The 14,035-nt window shown below is 48.6% G+C and overlaps 4 protein-coding genes across 4 annotated transcripts; 2 read left to right on the top strand and 2 right to left on the bottom strand.

The window, feature by feature from the left end:
- Positions 1 to 47: 47 nt before the first annotated feature.
- On the top strand, positions 48 to 1,715 carry E1B28_004767 (uncharacterized protein; the record flags this gene model as incomplete). The annotated part of the gene is made up of 1 exon (XM_043149286.1): positions 48 to 1,715. The coding sequence occupies one exon, from the start codon at positions 48 to 50 to the stop codon at positions 1,713 to 1,715; it is 1,668 nt and encodes a 555-aa protein (XP_043013890.1).
- A 101-nt stretch (positions 1,716 to 1,816) lies between these two features.
- On the bottom strand, positions 1,817 to 3,159 carry E1B28_004766 (uncharacterized protein; the record flags this gene model as incomplete). Its single annotated transcript, XM_043149285.1, has 5 exons — positions 1,817 to 1,987; positions 2,041 to 2,102; positions 2,159 to 2,799; positions 2,866 to 2,974; positions 3,036 to 3,159. The coding sequence occupies 5 exons, from the start codon at positions 3,157 to 3,159 to the stop codon at positions 1,817 to 1,819; spliced, it is 1,107 nt and encodes a 368-aa protein (XP_043013889.1).
- A 131-nt stretch (positions 3,160 to 3,290) lies between these two features.
- E1B28_004765 (uncharacterized protein) lies at positions 3,291 to 5,573 on the top strand (the record flags this gene model as incomplete). The annotated part of the gene is made up of 5 exons (XM_043149284.1): positions 3,291 to 3,895; positions 3,952 to 4,378; positions 4,429 to 4,457; positions 4,512 to 4,783; positions 4,846 to 5,573. The coding sequence occupies 5 exons, from the start codon at positions 3,291 to 3,293 to the stop codon at positions 5,571 to 5,573; spliced, it is 2,061 nt and encodes a 686-aa protein (XP_043013888.1).
- Positions 5,574 to 11,746: 6,173 nt separating this feature from the next.
- Positions 11,747 to 13,056, bottom strand: E1B28_004764 (uncharacterized protein). Its single transcript, XM_043149283.1, has 2 exons — positions 12,216 to 13,056; positions 11,747 to 12,151 (listed from the first exon to the last, which is right to left on the bottom strand). Exons 1-2 carry the CDS (start codon positions 12,979 to 12,981, stop codon positions 11,874 to 11,876), a joined length of 1,044 nt encoding a protein of 347 aa, XP_043013887.1. The 5' UTR covers positions 12,982 to 13,056; the 3' UTR covers positions 11,747 to 11,873.
- Between the last annotated feature and the right edge of the window lie 979 nt (positions 13,057 to 14,035).

Here is a 14,035-nt window from a genome sequence, read left to right as displayed (position 1 = left end):
CAACTTAATCTCACCAAGTCATGTTACACAACCTATAACAGGATTTTATGCTTCTTGTGCTCTATTTTTGCTCAAGATTCAAACCCATAACGAGACTTCGATATTGCTTCCATCGTACTCAAATTTTCAAGATGTCGACGTACTCAAATTGGTCAAAAGAGGACCTCGTCGACCGTATAAAACAATTAGAATCTGAGCGTGTACCATCTCAATCTCAAAAGGGTACCCAAAGATCCTTGCTGTCTTCCTCCAGCGCCCAAGCGCAGCAAAGAGCGTTCCATTTCGCATCGCATCCGAGAAGAAAAATCGCACTCAAATTCTGTTATTCTGGTTGGGAATACAATGGTCTTGCTTATCAGACGAGTCCAACGCCTTTACCTACTGTAGAGGGAGTCCTTTTCGATGCGTTAGCTCACGCCAGACTTATCGACCCGAAGGCGGGATACGAAGGTTGTGGCTGGGAGAAGTGCGGAAGGACAGATAGAGGGGTTAGCGCTGCTGGACAAGTTATATCTCTGTGGGTCAGAAGTGCATTGGGAACCGTCGAAAATCCGGGCTCGCGATCACCTCTTGGCGAAGATGTCAGCGAGTCTGAGCCAAATGAAGTACCGACACATAGATCGATTCAAGGAACGCCTTCAGGAGACGATGCGTTTGGTTATTTAGACCTGGATGACGAAGAACCCACACAAACCACCAGCACATCCATTTCATCCACCTCACCGAGACCAGAACTCGCGTATGTGACCATCCTAAACCGAATCCTTCCCCAGACTATTCGAATCCTTGCATGGTCCCCAGTTTCCCCCTCGTTCTCCGCCCGGTTCGCGTGCAAATTCCGACATTACAAGTATTTTTTCTCTGCAGAGCACCTAGACATTCCAAACATGCAGGAAGCGGCGTCGAGGCTAGTCGGCGAACATGATTTCCGAAATTTGTGCAAGGTGGATGCTGGAAAACAGATAGCGATTTTCACGAGAAAGATACTGAAGGCGGAGATCATCTCAGTAGACGGAGATAATACCACCCCCAAAATGCATGTGTTGAATCTTGTCGGTACGGCCTTTCTGTATCACCAAGTTCGCCATATTGTGGCTGTCCTCTTTCTAATCGGACGGGGGCTTGAGCAGCCCTCGCTCATGACCTCTCTTCTCAATGTTCATGAAGGATCTGAAGAAGCGCGGGATGGTGAGACTTTAGAAGTTGTGGATCGTAAACCAGAATACCAGATGGCAGACGGTCTTCCGCTCGTTTTGTGGGACTGTGGTTATTCGGAACATGACGTTGTCTGGCGGGTAGATGGACACGAAGTCCAGCCTGCCGGTATGCAGACGACAGCGGTGTCGATAGGTGATACCTCGAGCTCGAGTGAGGATGGTCGAGGATTATACCATCTTCTTCACTCATTACATGCCCGCTCCCAAATCTTTACGACCCTCAATCGCCATTTTCTAGAAGCCGCGTCAATCTTCTTCCCTCCCCCATGGACTAACACAGTAACCGGTGAGATCGGGGTTCAGACTGGAGGTGGTGTCAATTACGAAGTACCTCTGGGTGGAGGAACGTCAAGAAAACTAGCTCAATACGTTCCCTTACTAAAGCGGGTCAGATTGGATTCTGTGGAGACCATCAATGAACGCTGGAGGTTAGGTAAAGGGTTTCGACGGGAGAACCGTAGGAAAGCTTTGGAGGACACTGGCGAAGGTGATGAATAAGTAATCGGTGGTCATCCTCCCGAAGACGCAGAAACGCTTAAATCTATGGAGCGTTACAGACGTACAGCATAGATGATCGGCAATCTACGAATGAAATGTGGTCATCGCTTTCTACCCTTAACATTGCCTTTCATCTTGGATTCTTCAGAATCCAAAAATCCACCCACATCCAAAGCATTGCGGGCGGCTTGATTGATATGTTTAAACCTATCGGGTCCGAGATGTATCCCGCCAAAGTAACGGGTAACAATCACCAGGACGTTGTTGATTTCCTGACCGGGGTATTGGTTTGGTGGTCGCAAAGGAAGACAGGACGTGAACTGACCAAGATCTGAAGTAAATGGGCAAGACGGCCTCCTGCCGCCGTTTCTCCGTCATCGTCATTATCTACTGCGGTGTCAGCTCCCTTCAGGTACAATGCAAAGAAATTGAGTACTACTTGCCTTGGTGTAGAACATTACCAACTTGGCACCGCCATGCGTTGATAATAGGATGAGCCGCTCGAGCGATGCGCCTGTCCGAAGAAAGATGAGCCAATATCAATGGTACCTGCAGAAGAATTGCCACTGTAATAGTGATTAGGGAAACTAAAGGACCCACTTGAGATGGGTCTGTAATGGTGCAGGCACGTCCAACGAAGCTACTCTTCCGATCGACAATGGGTGATGCCTCAAAGATTTCTATCCCATCTGGCAACGCAACGGAGACGGCTTCGACTTCAGATCGAGTAGTTTGTTTTGAAGCCAGATCAGGGCTAGATGCACGATTTTGATGATTATGAGAAGCCATGTCCTCCCGAAGCAACTCCCCACTTTCATCTGCACTGAGTCGCTCTTTATACCAAGCTACACAGCGGTCCAGCATGTTCTGTAGACCATCAAAGACGCAAACGACATCTGGTGTCCAATCTACACCATTTGAAGAGATGAAGGTGCGTAATATGGATCCAAAAAGGTTTGAATCGACGCCGAAGGCTCCTATGTATCGAGAAAGCAGCTGAAGCTGAGGTGGAGAGTTCGATGGGTATGACGGTGTTAAAGATACGAGAACTTTTATCTTCACTTCCTCATAAGGATCAGGAAACCTATGAGGGAAATAAAGTGAGATAGAGATTGCGAGACCTGAGTGATATTGTCACTGTCATCCTCACCCCATTTCTACTTCGTATCGAATTTTATCATCGTTCAGATGCCTCAGTTCATCGCCAGCCGCAGGTTTCCATATTCGAATCGCATCGTCTCCATAGATGGATTTCAGAACTGGTGAACGGGAAATGGTGAGAAACTCGCTAAATTCTTGACGGCAGATATCTCGAAGAACCTTCTATCTCTGAGCCGACAGATTCACGATCCGAATCCTGCAACAACCTTGCTATGAGGGCATCCAGGTCTTGAGCATCGTCAATGTCATTGGTTGAGGATGATGGAAAAGAGGTTGCGGTCATCAGTTTTCTTCAAAATCAAAAGCTCAGCCGAGACGTGACGTCGTCGCGGTGATAACCAGCCGCTTCAACAACATTGTCGCGTTCCACACGCGCTCAGCTCACCGAACACGACCTTGAGGGCCTGCAACATCATGAAACGGTCTAGAGAAGACAGTAACCCAAGCAGTAGTAGCGTCAAAGCCGCAAAACGTTCAAAGTCTGTTCAGGCTTGTACTTCATGTCGAAAACACAAAACCCGCTGCGAAGTCCTCGATACGACATCCACAGCTATCCGTTGTCACCGATGCAAGACCCTCGACATACCATGTTCATACGAGGAAATGGATAGAAGTATTCTGATACAGAATGCCTCAAAGACACAGAGTCAGGCGGGTACGATGACTCCTGCTGCCCAACAGGAGCGGGGGCAGGATGTTTTCGATAAATGGGCTCTTGGTATCGAGCCAAACCCTCCCCCTCCCCCGATTATTGATTCGAAACTCCAAGCTAGTCCTCCACCTGTCTTGCCTCCTGCTCCTACGCTTCGTCGACATCTCGCTAAACCTCATGACATATGGACCTTTTTGCGGGTTCAGTACGACGAATTGGACTGGACGGCACCACTTGAAGCTATACAGTTCATCACAAAACACCCAGCAAATGAATCAGCATTCACGCCTTCTTCAGTTTCTTCAATACCAAACGATCGTATTGAGAATATTCTTACGAATGCTCAAATAAACGACCTTTTGTTGATGTACGTGCGGCCTCCTTTTCTCCGTGTAAATTCACCTTGAAGCGGGCTTGGAACAGATTTTCAAAGCACTACGAGCCATGGTTGAATTTTACCCTTATGAAGGGTACTGATAGCCCACTCCTTGACCTCGTTTGTTGTACTATTGCAGCACGACATCTAGACGACAATACTCGTGTAACTGTAGCCCATAGGCTTCACACATTGACCCAAGACAACAGTGCTAAACTCATCTTTCAATCCCGACGCTCCGAGTCCTTGGAAGCTATTCAGTGCCTCTTGATTTTATCATTATGGACCCCGCTGTCCTCTGCATCAGGGGATTTCGGGGATGGCCGTCTTCTAATTGCGTCTGCGATCAGTATGGCCATGAACCTCCGACTCAATGAAGCTCCAAGTAAAACCCTGGCGTTGCTAAACTCTCAGAGGGCTGGTGAAACCGTAAACGAATCTCATCTTTTGGAGATGATGAACAAGAGTCGTCTGGTGAGCGAATCTGGACTGATTGCTTCACGCTCTTATTCATGCATGATCAGTGGATATCTCTCTCCAACGCCGAATCACTGTAAGTGTTCCTTCATACTCACTCCAGTTTCAAAGTGACAGGCATTTTTCCTAGTCTGTGTATAGGAAGCGGTCGAGAGGCCTTGTCCAAACGCGACTCCGACTATATCCAACTCTTTGGTCTCTGCGAGAACCTTCCCACCGACAAGATAGGAGGACGAGATACGCGTCTAAGATTTCTCGCGGACATATATGAATACACTGAAAAAGGATTTGCCATCAAGTTTGTGTCAGATGCCGAACAGGACGTAATCGATTGGTATCGTGCAAACGAAACTATCCGGAAAGAATTTTCGCAAATTCACAGACTGGTCCTACCACTGGGCGGTACGTCTTTCGGTAACTGTAGTCATTGACATTGTATCCCGGATTGATTACTGTACTTGCAGTGGTTGCCCAGGCCGAAAAGTTTCACTTCCAGATAATTCTGGTGATCCTTCACTCCTGCCGACTGCTAAGTCTCTACAATACTATGGTGGCTGCACGGATGTATTTTTACAGGCACCCCCATCTCAAGGATTCCGCAAATTGGTTCAGTGCCGTCAGGCCATACAACGACAACGTGCTCCTTGTATACGCGAAGGAATGTCTCGCACTCGCCGAGTGCACCCTCGTCCACTTTTTACAAACCGACGTCCTTCTCGTTGGCACATGTCCTGACCACGTCTTTCTCATGGTTTCATTCGCCGCCAGTTTCCTAGTCGGTGTGAAATTCATGTTAGTAGAAGGAATCCACCGACTGCTTCCCGGATCCTCCAACACCCTTCTATCAATGTGCATTGGACATTTACGCCGTGCTGCCTATTCACCCGATCATCCAGCGAATCAGAGTGCCAACGTGCTTAGCATCTTTGTCTCCCTTTGGGAGAACAAGGATACTGTCATCAAACAATACCGCGAGTTAGTGAACCCTAATACTCCCTCCTCTTCCAGCAAACAATCTCTTGGTACCGATGACCACTCGGGTTCGTTCACAACTCAATCCCAGTCAATGCCGCACTTGCATTCCTCATCAGGTTCTGTGTCGGGAGATCAGGCAGCGTTCCAGAACCAAGTAGACTTTAGTTGGTTGAATGACCCGTCGTTTTGGAATGGAATCTTGGATACCCCTATGTGAGAAGCTGCCGGAGAGATGTATATTTAGTGGGACGGTTAGTACGTGCCTGAATTGCTTGTTTTCTAATTTTTGTCGTTGCTATGGGTCGACGATCTAGTCGTTGTAACTTATTTGCTCAAGTTATTGTATCGTATACAAAGCAGAGGTTGTTTTTTTTTGTACAGAGTGGTGGAGACTCCCGTTTTTATTGACTTGTCAGCTTGGCTGTGAAGATGAAGCTCCGACGAGGGCACGGGAGTCTCAACCCAAGGAGGGGTTAACGAGATCCCGTTTTGTTTTCTGCTTTTACTTTGTGGAAAAAGGCGTGAGCGTTGTGGTGTTTTTCCGGTGGTAGATCGACAGGTTTAAAAGGGGAAGACGGAGATGGAGGGTCTTTTAAATTCACTTGAAGTTGATTAGTTTTGTGGATGTCTAGTTACAGCCTCGAGGCTCCCGAGGGTAGTTTGGGTAGTTGGGTAGTTGAACATTGAACATTGAATGTGCGATCCCGCGGCGGCCAGTTTGTTGAGTAGAAGTTGAAGTCCTTTCCCTCCCCCGTCTTACACCCATATATGACGAGAGTCCGTTTGGTCGTGGTGTTATTCATTGACAACTTCAGGAACTCTAGAAAAAAAAGAAAAAAACCACGCTTCAGTTCTCTTCCCCCGATCTATCCATCGACATCTGGGGGTTAGGTGGGTCCCCAATTTAGTACCAATTCCCAGAGCCAAACGTGTGGTAGTTACGGCGTCTGGGGGACCCAATAATCATTTTCGCTGATAGTGATGGTCAAAACCCGTTGATTTCATGAAAACGACTAACGTTAACCGGCTAGAGGGGTTTGCCAGCCTGTTGGCTCCGATTCCGGACTTTTTTTTTTTACCTGCCCGTTGACACTGGTTAGGTGGGTGGATGGTAAGTACGGAATTGTGACCACCCTTCCGCGACGTACGTTGAGATGTCGAGGAGTATCACTTTGGCACTTGCACGTATCAAAGTATATGTATCTGTCAACCTGTGAGTGGAGATGGTCATGGAGAGTTCCAGAGCGCTACTATAGGGTCTAAAGGGGATTTTCGGGAACGAACTCGGATTTCACGGAGGCATTAATCTTTTAATCAGTACACGTACCACGGAAAAACTAAAAATTGCCTGGCGTGAAACGCTTCGGATTGCAAGAAAGCTAGTTCAAGTTCGTTATCTGAGGACACTGTATGCCTATGTCCGTACTTTCCTGCAAGGAATTGTGGCTGACGTGGTGGTGGTGGTGGTGGTCGCGGTCAACTCAGGCCCAGGGCCCGTAGTACGGTAGTAGTATTGAAAATACAGGGAGAATATTCTTGGAAAGCAAGGGAGATGCACCACTAAGGGTTAATCCTGAAACAAGGGACAGAAGGGTATCATGAGTCCCTTCGTAGGTAGGGTAAAGTGTGTTTTCGCACCATGTCCTTTTCTTATCCTTATCTTGGTAGCACTGAATAGTGAATCTTGAAAGTCCGAAAAGCCGTTCCAAGTCCAACTAAAAATTATAATCATCATCGTACGCCGTTCGACTGGGTACTAACCGCTGTCTCGTCTCATCGCCTCCCCCGAAGCAGATCTGATCATGGGGAAGTATTCCAAGATACATGACTCGGATATACACACGTCAGAAATACCCAAGGACGGATACTTAACCTTTGCAAAATACGTGTGATCCATCACGAACATAAAAAAAACCGAACAAGACAAGTACGCACAGCTCCCGGTGCTTAAGCGCTTAACCTTTCCGTCCCACTGGTGGACGATCCATATCGAGAAAAGAGCATCGAAAAAAGGTGTCCCTCCCCTTCCCCCCGACGTTCGATCAGTCATCGGGAAATGACGACAGTTGAATATCAACACGCTGAAATGGAATAAATTGAATGAATAATCAGAAATCATCACAGGACTTCCCGTGAGACTCCCGAAGCGACTCTATTGAACGTTCACTTTTTGGTTTTTGGTCTTTTGACTGACACGAGCAACGAGAGAAGGGGGAGGGGGAGAGGGGGGGGGCGACATTCAAACTTTCAATTTTGAAACTGATAACTTGTTACCGATGTTATCCATCAGAAAAAGTCTACCGTAGATTTGGCAGTGAATATTGGATACTGGTCGGTCATTGAACCGCCAAATTGATTCCCATCAGGAAAAAAAATGGTCGACCGTACCCAAAGACCCCCGGGGGCTGAGGCCAGAGGACCCACTGCCATAGGCAACAGCCGGGACGGTTAAAATCGAAGAGTTTGCCACGTCGAACGGGTGAACGGATACGGGGGGGACAAATCTGCAAGATTACAGATATTGAACAGGAACAGGAACAGGGATTGCGGGCCCTCGCAAGGAAGGCTGTCGACTTCGACTCGGAAGTTCTTCCACATCATTCGTATTACTGTAAAATACTCGGAGGCTCAATGGGTTTGTGGGGAGGGGGTTCAAACGAAAACGAAAACGAAAACGAAAAAACAGCAAATGAAACAGAAGCAAGGAACAGAAATTCTTTTTTTCGACGCACCACTTCGACAGCGATGATTGCACAATATGCAGTGTTGAACCTGTTCACTGGCACTGACACTGACACTGACGCATAGCCGCCTCCTTGCGGGGGGGGGGGGAGATAAAGAGTATCATTTCTCCCGAAAGGATTAGCGTTTGACCCTGATCATGAATGACAATGACTTGAAGTTTACTTCCATGGCTGTGCACGAAGGCGTTATTCTGGCTTCGGTGGAGTCTGATGGAAAGGGAATCGATAGTGAAGATTGGTACTATGTGTAGTTGCACATCATAATCATAATCATATTCTAAATGATGATGTTTTGAGCATAATGAAAAAGGCGGTGCAGGGAAATACTTACGACCACTGAGTGAGTAAGTATTTTCCCTCGGCACCCCCACTCCCCCCCCTTGCATATGGCGATCATCTCTCTCCTTGGATACACGGGCAGTGGCGAGAGCACATGCAACCTGCACATTCCATGATCGAGGGTGGAATGGTGCCGCCATGAGAGCTGTACACAAGCTTATTCTCCTCGGTATCAAGTTAGCCGTAGATTGCTAGTTAGAGCGATACAGGCGGGCGCAGTATAGTGCCAGCGAACGCCCAACTTGGACTTTCATAGTTTAGATTCCCAGGTAGTGGCGTACTAGTGAGGAGGTTTAAGCACTTGAGGAGAGGACGCTCATAAAGTCAAGTTACCAAACTCTAGTGAGACCCGCCGCTGGCGCTGGATCCTCAAGGCCGGCGAACGAGGAACGTCACCCGTGCGAGTACATGATGCAAGATTGAGTCATTCAGCGAAAATCGGGAAACACTTGATGAGTCAACTTTAAGTTCGCAAGACAAGGAGTCCAAACGTCTTTGACCCACATGATGCCCTTGTTTCGAAACTGAGCTCTCTCGATAAGGTTCATGCTGCTTCTCTGAAAAGTGTATATATTGCGTAGAGTGTGTCTTGTGGCGGTGGCGCTATACACGGCCGGAATGGTATCATGACTCGAGGGCGGCGGGGGGAGGGGAGTCATGGCCAGGCGTACCTGAGTATACCTCAGCAATTACATGGGTGGATAATGAAGTAATGAGGAACGGAGTGGAAAGGGCGGGCTGTCTGAAGCCCTGCTCTTGAGAAACTCCGAATCGGGGGTGCTTACTCCGGCTGTAAATACAGCATGGCGTTTCTTGTCTTGTAAGGCTGCGGAGGGCATAGTACGAAACAAGTAGGTGAATAACGATTCCTCTTGCATGCATCATTATCAGTCCAGATGCTGTTATTACTAGTAAACTCACAAGCCGAGCCGTGAAAACCGGGTTGTTGCTGGACCCGCCGCATTCCTCGTGTCCCGACGAACGGCGGCCCTGCGTTTTTTATTTGGCGGGAGGGGGGGGAACGAGGTGAAGTCCAGAAACGCCCGGCGAAGTTCTATTCAACATTTCTTCTGAAGTACAGATGTTCACCAGAAGCCGTACAAGTCGAAACTAAAGACCCAACCGTAGGAGGCGCCGGGGCGAGGTAACTGTATCTTTCGACGCTCGTGGCGTCGTTATCGAGGGTGATGAGATTGAGACTGAGGTTGAGAATGGATGTGGATGAAGTAAATGTGTCGTGGGAAGGAACCTCTGAGCGTGGCAGCGACAATGAACGTTTACTTTTTGCCAGTGGGCTCGCGTATTTTTAGTAATTTAGGTATTGGATGGGGGAGGGTTGGTTGACACCAGAGTTCGATCAGTAGCTTTTTGGGATTGAATAAAGACCACGATAACTGTTAACGCGACCGTCGGGCTCGCGACAGATCCGAGTAGCGTCCATGAAGCTTGAAAGTTGAAGCACGACTTGTCACGTTGGCTACACAACGCCCATATCGGTCCTTGTTTGTCTCTGTTAGAGGACCCGTGACCAGAATAAGCGCTCAATGCACGTTCCACCTTCAACTTTCGTTGTTTCAGAGAGTGGAGTACGATGACCGTCGTTTCCATGCCGCTAACGTCTATCTATATCTGTAGACAAGTGTACCGTTTAGGTCTCACCCGGACGGCAAAGGGACGGCAAAGGGCATAACAAGGTCTCAGTTGAGCCTGCCGGATAACTCCTGTTCTTTTTTTCCAGCACATTGGGACCCACACGGCACGCTAGGCAAAAGTTTCATTATCGAAAACGATCGTCCCTGATCGTCCCAACTCGATCCACCGAGGGACTAGTCCACTGAGCATGAGTATTTGCTCCAACAAAAAACCTGAAACCTGAACCCTGCTTGCGTTATCTTTGGGTGGGACATTTCAGGGTCAACGCACGTTTGCCTGGACCCGTTAGGGAAAGGTGTCGCTGGCGGATTGGTCTGCCTACATGTGGTTGTATGCTCCACCCATGGCCAGACTTATGAAGAGGTCATTGTCATGGATACACGATAACAAAAAAGAAAACCACAGTGCAGCTAATCTCCGTTGAAATATGGTACCACAACCGACTTCCGATGCCGCGTCGATCGCTGTCAAACGGGAAAAAAGTACTGGAGGAATGTGGCTCGGTGTCGCAGCGCGCGGGGTGTCGGTAATCAAAAAAAAAACACAGAGAGCAGAAAAGCCCCCACTGCTACGCAAATCCATCACAGATATACACTGCAGCTGCACGTTTGTCTGTTTTTCTGTTAGTTATACGATATCTCCGTTGATATTGGAATTCGAAGGGTTGGGTCCCCCCCCCCCACATTGTCGTCGTCGATGACTCGTTTTTGCCTTCCATGCCATCGCATCGACGGTGTAATGGAAGTCAATCGGTTCATGGATATGGAATGGAAATGGAATACTATGCCAGGGACGTGTAGTCGCATGGACACACGACTGACTATTGGAGGGGGGGGGGGGGGGAAATACAATGGAAGAAACGGGGATGTTCCATTTCCTCCCTGTTCGCTGTCTCCGGCGGATGAATCCACCTTCAGCCCGGCGCTCACGCTCAGCGCCAGCCACCGACCGCGCGCAAGTCTGAGATTTCGAACACGAGACGCGCGGACGCGTCTTGAGTAAACGCTGCGCGGCAAAAATAAATCTTTTATAACTGTCTGTATGTGTATAAACTGTATACATAAATAAATAAACCATATAGGTGGGAGAGACTGGTATCAGGAAACGGTATCAAGAAAGACGAAGAGATAAAACTACACATTTCAACGACTGTTCAAAACCTTTTGATAAATAAATAATAGAAAGAAAAAAAAACTATCCAGTGTCCAAAAACAGAAAAAACAGAAACCTCTAAAGTCCACCAACACTCCCCCTCCTCTGCATCCCCTGCTCCGCCTGTGACGACGCTTCATACCCATCACTCCCACTTCCAAACACACCCGTACCAGGCGGACATCCACCCGAAAACGTATGACTCTTATTCCTCCCATGCATCTGAAGTCTCGCCGTCGTCATCGGTGGGTTCTGAGGAAGTTGAATTCCATCATGTTGTAAATTCAACTGCAACTGTAACTGCAACCCACCCCCCGGATTCGGAGGAGAACACGGCCCTGTCGCGGTCGTTGGTGTTGGCGGAAGCTCAGAAGACGAACCCATCGGTGAAGGAATAGTCGGAAGCGTTTCGCTGCCGGTTACTCTTGGTGAACTGTACACGCTAGACGATGATGATGCTTTTTTTTTTTAATTCGAAAAAACACACAATATAAATTGGAGAGGGAAAGGGCTCATATTAGTTACATTGGTTTTACACGGGTGGAGGAGATAAATAAATAAAAATATAAAAAAAAGAAGATGGGGGTGGGGGTGGGAAGAACAAGAAAGTGGGTGGAGGGGGGGGGGTATCACAAGCTTGGAGGAGTAGAAGGGCTGGGGCTACTAGAAGTTGAACTCGACGACCCACCATTGTCGTCCCAATCACTAGACGCTCCACCAGAGGAAACACTAGACCGTCTGGCTCCCTGTGCTCTGGCCATCACCAGCTGCTGTTTCTTTGTAGGCGGTGAAGTAGTACCAGCCACTTTACGCTGTTTATTTCCGGCCCGGAGCTCGTCAAATCGCAATGGCCTAGGTCGTAAATGGGTACGTTCGTAAAGACCGCACTTGTTACAGACAATTTTGCCTTTTTTTAAAAGCAGGTAAGTTATGGATGCTAAAATAAAAAAGGGGGGGAAAGCGGTAAGTACCTGGATTGAGAGTGCTCCTTCTCCAACTGGGTGGCTCGGTTGTATGGCAGTTGAAACACCTCCGTCTCAAGAACTGAGTTTCCTTGGACGCAGCATCATCTGTATGCTGAACAGGATGAGAGATACCCATCGTAGGGGGCAACATCGGCATTCCGTGTGCCGGATGCATCTGAGGGAGTTGCATTGGAAGATGTTGCTGGTGGTGGTGGTGGTGGTGTTGTTGTTGTTGATGATGGGGGAGGTGGGAGTGAGGGTGGTGATGCATGTATTGTTGTTGTTGTTGGTGCTGCTGCTGTTGGTGGTGGTGGTGGGCAAGGTGGTAGACGGGGTATGTGTTGTATTGCTGAACATCCTCGATTTTTACCTCTGGTTCGACGTAGGGATCGGGGGAAGGAGAGAGAGAGGAAGAGGCGGAGTGGTGGTCGTGTCGAACGTAGGGAAAGGTGGCGCGTCGTTGGGGTGGTTGTTGCTGCTGCTGTGGTGGTAGTTGTGACGATTGGGATTGCCACTCGCACTCGACGGAGGGAGGCGGTTCATCGTACAACTCACTGAGTAGCGAACCTGAACCAGCAGAAGAAGAACGCTGAGGAGGAGAAGGAGGATGCCAGTATTGGTGCTGTGGGTTCACAATGTAGTTTGTATTGTCTTCCTCGTAGATACTGGGATGGGTCATGGATGGAAGTACCTTTGGACTGGAGTAGGGTTGGTATTCGAGAGGAGAGGGAGTTCGGGGAGCAGAGTCGTTGTAGCGGCTGTAGTAGTCCATAGTGTACAACGAACGGATTGTTCTTTTTTTTGTTAGAAGATAATTTGCCTCTTTAACGAAGGAGGAAGCCTTTTTGTGGGATTCTAGACCGTTTCCCCATTAGGGTCTTTCGTATTTCCTGTGTCCCCACGACCCTGATCACCGATAAGACTCATGACACCACCAGATCTCGATCGCCTTGTTGGTGTTGTTTGTTTGGCCCGCTCCGTTCCTTTGGTTTCCGTCGGAATTTTAGATCTCAAATGGCAGATTTCGGCAGTCTCCGGCACCCGAGGACATCGAGGACGTCTGCGGCCGACGTGTCTCCTACGCGCCTAGGCGGGCATTCCCACCTGTGGGAATGCTGCCTCCCGCTATCTATCCATCCACTTGTCGTTCTGCAAGGCTTTAGCTTTCTGGTCTCGGCGGTACCGAACAAGGTCGTTCGATGGAGTCGGGGTTCTCGGACCCACAGGCCTATGGTAGATGGAAGCTCTGACGACTGAAAAACCAAAACCAACTCCAAATGATCAGGTCTGGAATCCATACCGGCAGGCTAACAATGCGTGCCCCTTGAAAAGAGGGGAATAGTTCAACGTTCGACGGGCGGTTCCGATTACTCAAGTAACAAATACTCGGAGTGAAGTAGATGTACATACGGGACGGTGGGAACTACGATACTGGCGGCGAACCTAATCCTCTTCTATGGGCGCAATCGGAGACCCTCTCTCGTCTTTCAACGTTCGGCATCTACTCTTGTGGGCGTGGGCGTGAGCGCTGGAGGTACCAACCAGATGAGATACCCACTCCTACAGAACGACACCGGGAGAAGTGGTGTACTGTACGTACCGTATATGAGGGCGGTGAAATCCCAATCGTATTTCTTTGACGTTTAGTACGTACTGCGTAGGCATACGTAGCAGTGGCTCTTAGCAGTGCCAAACCTATTAACCCCAATCCGTCATCCAAGTTTCAAACGGACGTTAATACCGTGAGGCAGCGTCCAGCGTCAATCCCCTCTCAAAGTAATCAAAGCTGATGAACGTTCAATCTCAATTCACTCCGTCTTTTTCAT

Source organism: Marasmius oreades, chromosome 2 (assembly GCF_018924745.1).
Source record: "Marasmius oreades isolate 03SP1 chromosome 2, whole genome shotgun sequence".
NCBI lineage: Eukaryota > Fungi > Basidiomycota > Agaricomycetes > Agaricales > Marasmiaceae > Marasmius > Marasmius oreades.
The sequence above is the reverse complement of the archived record's forward strand: the minus strand, read 5'-3'. Positions and strand labels throughout refer to the sequence as shown.